General features: G+C 46.5%; 1 protein-coding gene across 1 annotated transcript in view; it reads left to right on the top strand.

The window, feature by feature from the left end:
- Positions 1 to 4,752, top strand: part of LOC124851375 (phosphatidylinositol 4,5-bisphosphate 3-kinase catalytic subunit alpha isoform-like) — a 9,011-nt gene extending 4,259 nt beyond the window's left edge. The window contains exons 5-14 of the mRNA XM_047338976.1: positions 69 to 278; positions 821 to 888; positions 1,013 to 1,141; positions 1,221 to 1,274; positions 2,636 to 2,745; positions 2,847 to 2,988; positions 3,157 to 3,242; positions 4,148 to 4,253; positions 4,367 to 4,519; positions 4,606 to 4,752. Coding sequence (XP_047194932.1) covers positions 69 to 278; positions 821 to 888; positions 1,013 to 1,141; positions 1,221 to 1,274; positions 2,636 to 2,745; positions 2,847 to 2,988; positions 3,157 to 3,242; positions 4,148 to 4,253; positions 4,367 to 4,519; positions 4,606 to 4,752 — 1,205 coding nt within the window. The remainder of the gene's footprint in view (positions 1 to 68; positions 279 to 820; positions 889 to 1,012; positions 1,142 to 1,220; positions 1,275 to 2,635; positions 2,746 to 2,846; positions 2,989 to 3,156; positions 3,243 to 4,147; positions 4,254 to 4,366; positions 4,520 to 4,605) is intronic.
- Positions 4,753 to 5,000: the final 248 nt, after the last annotated feature.

Below are 5,000 nucleotides of genomic sequence, written 5' to 3'. Positions count from 1 at the left end.
AATCCAGAAAACAAATCAAAATGTTCCATTACAACACACACACACTATAAAACCTTCTCTGTGTGCAGGATTTGCCATTGGGATGCCCGTCTGCGAGTTCGAGATGATGAAGGACCCGGAGATTCAGGACTTCCGGCGCTCCATACTGAGCGTGTGCCGAGAGGCCATGGAGGAGCGGGAGGGGGGCGGGGCCCACAGCCAGGCACTCTATGTTTATCCTCCCAACGTGGAGTCCAGCCCACAACTCCCACAGCACATTTACAGCAAACTGGACAAAGGTACTCAACTGGGATGGAAACTGTGACCTCACTCAGGCTGAGTCCTAATCAGGTGCTGCGTCCTTCAGAGGACGCTTCCTGGGCAAGTAGACCACGAATACTGACCTGAAATGAGGGCTTCAGAGGACTTCCTGTTTGCGTCACTAGCTCTCGCTCCTCCGTCGTAAACTACTTTGAGTGACTGCACTTACTTCAGCTCTGCTTCATTACCGATGCAATGCATCCTGGGATAGGTGGGTCTGAAGGGGATTCACCCGTTCCATCCTCTGTTGCTCGGGAATGAAAGGACACATTTGAAGGAGTCTTTGAAATGGGACAGTCTATGCTGTGACATAATTGGTCTTTAAATGCAACCTCTGAAGTGGGCGGAGCCTGAAGTGAGATACAGCTTCATGTACAGAGCTGCTCACACGTAAATGGTCACATGGTTAAATTTAACCTCTAACCCAAACATGTCGAATGCTAATCCATCTCAACACAACCCATCTAACCCTGTCTCACTTTCTCTGTACCTGTCTTTCTGTACCTGTCTCACTCTCCAGGGAGGCTGATTGTTACCATATGGGTGATTGTGTCTCCTTCCAACTCCAAACAGAAATACACCCTGAAGGTAAAACCTGTGGTTGTTTCATGTCCTGTGACGTGTGGATATGATATAATATATATCATATATAAATATAGATATATATTTATTTATATATCATCATATATATAATATGTGAATGTGTTTACAGGTGAGTCACGACAGTTTACCTGAGCAGCTGATCGCTGAGTCCATCAGGAAGAAAAGTCGCTCTATGCATCTTTCACCTCAACAGCTCCGCCTCTGTGTCCAGGAATACCAGGGCCAGTACATCCTGAAGGTACACCTGTCTGTCTGTCTGTCTGTCTGTCTGTCTGTCTGTCTGTCTGTGTGCCTCACAACCTGTCTGTCTTCCTCAGGTGTGTGGCTGTGATGAGTACCTGTTGGAGACGTTTCCTCTCAGTCAGTACAAGGTAACCTCATTCTGAAACTGATGATGAACCTGTCTCACTGTGCCCACCTGTCTCCACCTGTCTCCACCTGTCTCCACCTGTCTCACTGTGTCCACCTGTCTCACTGTGCCTACCTGTCTCACTCTGCCCACCTGTCTCACTGTGCCTACCTGTCCCTCTGTGCCCACCTGTCCCTCTGTGCCAACCTGTCTCACTTTGCCCACCTGTCTCACTGTGTCCACATGTCTCCACCTGCCTCACTGTGCCCACTTGTCTCACTGTGTCCACCTGTCTCCACTTGTCTCACTGTGCCTACCTGTCCCTCTGTGCCCACCTGTCTCACTCTGCCCACTTGTCTCACTGTGCCTACCTGTCCCTCTGTGCCCACCTGTCTCACTTTGCCCACCTGTCTCACTGTGTCCACATGTCTCCACCTGCCTCACTGTGCCCACCTGTCTCCACTAGTGTCACTGTGTCCACCTGTCCCTCTGTGCCCACCTGTCTCACTCTGCCCACCTGTCTCACTGTGCCTACCTGTCCCTCTGTGCCCACCTGTCCCTCTGTGCCAACCTGTCTCACTTTGCCCACTTGTCTCACTGTGTCCACATGTCTCCACCTGCCTCACTGTGCCCACCTGTCTCCACTTGTCTCACTGTGCCTACCTGTCTCACTGTATCCACCTGTCTCCACCTGTCTCACTGTCTCCACTAGTGTCACTGTGCCCACCTGTCTCACTGTGTCCACATGTCTCCACCTGCCTCACTGTGCCCACCTGTCTCCACCTGTCTCACTGTGCCCACCTGTCTCACTGTGCCCACCTGTCTCACTGTGCCCACCTGTCTCCACTAGTGTCACTGTGCCCACCTGTCTCACTGTGTCCACCTGTCTTCACCTGCCTCACTGTGTCCACCTGTCCCTCTGTGCCCACCTGTCTCACTCTGCCCACCTGTCTCACTGTGCCTACCTGTCCCTCTGTGCCCACCTGTCCCTCTGTGCCAACCTGTCTCACTTTGCCCACTTGTCTCACTGTGTCCACATGTCTCCACCTGCCTCACTGTGCCCACCTGTCTCCACTTGTCTCACTGTGCCGACCTGTCTCACTGTGTCCACCTGTCTCACTGTATCCACCTGTCTCCACCTGTCTCACTGTCTCCACTAGTGTCACTGTGCCCACCTGTCTCACTGTGTCCACCTGTCTTCACCTGTCTCACTGTGTCCACATGTCTCCACCTGCCTCACTGTGCCCACCTGTCTCCACTTGTCTCACTGTGCCTACCTGTCTCACTGTATCCACCTGTCTCCACCTGTCTCACTGTCTCCACTAGTGTCACTGTGCCCACCTGTCTTCACCTGTCTCACTGTGCCCACCTGTCTGTCTGCAGTATATCCGGTCCTGTATCACGGTGGGTCGTCTCCCTCACCTGATGCTCGTCTCTAAAGACAGCCTCTACTCTCAGTTACCTGCCTCTGGCTTCGTCACACCTTCCTACAGGTAACAGCCAATCAGCATCTGTGACACACGTATCACAGCCAATCAGGAGATTGTGCAGGTAACTCTCACACAGGTGGAGATTTTTGTTGTTTTTGTTTCAGTCGTCGGACTCCTCAGCCGTCCCCCTGTCCAGGAGGGGGCGATGGTTCTCCTCCTCGCTCTCTGTGGGCCTTCAACACTCTGCTGAGGGTCCGGCTGCTCTGTGCCACCTACGTCAACGTCAACATCCGCGACATCGACAAGGTCGGAGACTGGAACTCGTCATGGAAGACAAAAACAAAAACAAACAAACAGAGTTAATGAAGTACACACACCTTATCTGTGTGTGTGTGTGTGTGTGTGTGTGTGTGTGTGTGTGTGTGTGTGTGTGTGTGTGTGTGTGTGTGTGTGTGTGTGTGTGTGTGTGTGTAGATCTATGTCCGGACGGGTATATATCACGGTGGTGAACCGCTCTGTGACAACGTCAACACACAGAGAGTTCCGTGCTCCAACCCCAGGTAACGCTTTATATACACTCTGAATATATACACACTGAATATACACACTAAATATACACATTTTGAATAAATACACTCTGAATATATCCACACTGAGTATACACACTAAATATACACATTTTGAATATATACACTCTGAATATATACACACTGAGTATACACATGAAATATACATATTTTGAATATATACACTCTGAATATATACACACTGAATATATACACACTCTGAATATATACATTGACTATACACACTGAATATACACACTAAATATACACTCTGAATATACACACTAAATATACACACTGGATATACAAACTGAATATACACACTAAATATACACATTTTGAATATTTACACTCTGAATATATACACACTTAATATACACACTAAATATACACATTTTGAATATATACAATCTGAATATATACACACTAAGTATACACACTAAATATACACATTTTGAATATATACACTCTGAATATATACACTGAATATATACACACTGAATATATACATACTGAATATACACACTGAATATATACATACTGAATATACACACTGAATATATACACTGTGAATATATACATACTCTGAATATATACATACTGAATATACACACTTTGAATATATACACACTGAGTATTTACACACTCTGAATATTTACACTCTGAATATATACACACTGAGTATTCACAAACTCTGAATATATACACTGAATATAAACACACTCTGAATATATACATCCTGTATATACACACTCTGAATATATACACACTGTGAATATATGCACTGAGTATTTACACACTCCAAATATATACAAACACTGAATATATACACCCAATGACCAGCACTACCTCTCTTTATAGAACTGTCTCTCCCTCTCTACCTGTCTGTCTGTCTGCAGGTGGAATGAGTGGCTGACCTACGACATCTACCTGGCTGACTTACCGCGCTGTGCCCGACTCTGCCTGTCGATCTGCTCTGTGAAGGGAAGGAAAGGAGCTAAGGAGGTGAGGCAGGAAGGAGGTGGAGATCCGTCTCACCCTGAAAGAAGAAGACAGATCTAATGTGTTTTATAAACAAAGTAACTTGTCTCCCTTCCACCTGTCTGTGTGTCTTTCAGGAACATTGTCCTCTGGCCTGGGGGAACGTGAACCTGTTTGACTATAAGGATGTTCTGGTTTCGGGTAAAGTGGCTCTGAGTCTCTGGCCTGTTCCTCACGGCCTCGAGGATCTACTTAATCCCATCGGAGTTGCTGGTTCAAATCCCAACAAAGTACACAAGACCTCTGTCTGTTTGTCTGTCCACAATGATGATGACTGATTGATTTGATTGGTTACTGACATTCTTGTTCTCTGTAGGAGACGCCCTGTGTTGAACTCGAGTTCTCTTGGTTCAACCAGATGGTCGTTTTTCCTGATGAGCAGCAGATTGAAGAACACGCCAACTGGACCATCAGCCGAGAGCTGGGCTATAACTACTGCCACGGACTGGTAATATATACATAAACATATATAACTACTGCCACGGACTGGTAATATATACATAAACATATATAACTACTGCCACGGACTGGTAATATATACATAAACATTAGGGATGCACCGATATGGAAATTCTTGGCCGATACCGATATTTAAAACAACAATCTAGCCGATAGCCGATACCGATATTTGTTTATTACTTGAATAATATGAAAAACAGAAAAAGTGACAAGTGTAATTTTAGATGCCATGGATGGACATAGACACCTATT

Source organism: Hippoglossus stenolepis, chromosome 23 (genome assembly GCF_022539355.2).
Source record: "Hippoglossus stenolepis isolate QCI-W04-F060 chromosome 23, HSTE1.2, whole genome shotgun sequence".
Lineage (NCBI taxonomy): Eukaryota > Metazoa > Chordata > Actinopteri > Pleuronectiformes > Pleuronectidae > Hippoglossus > Hippoglossus stenolepis.
The sequence above is the reverse complement of the archived record's forward strand: the minus strand, read 5'-3'. Positions and strand labels throughout refer to the sequence as shown.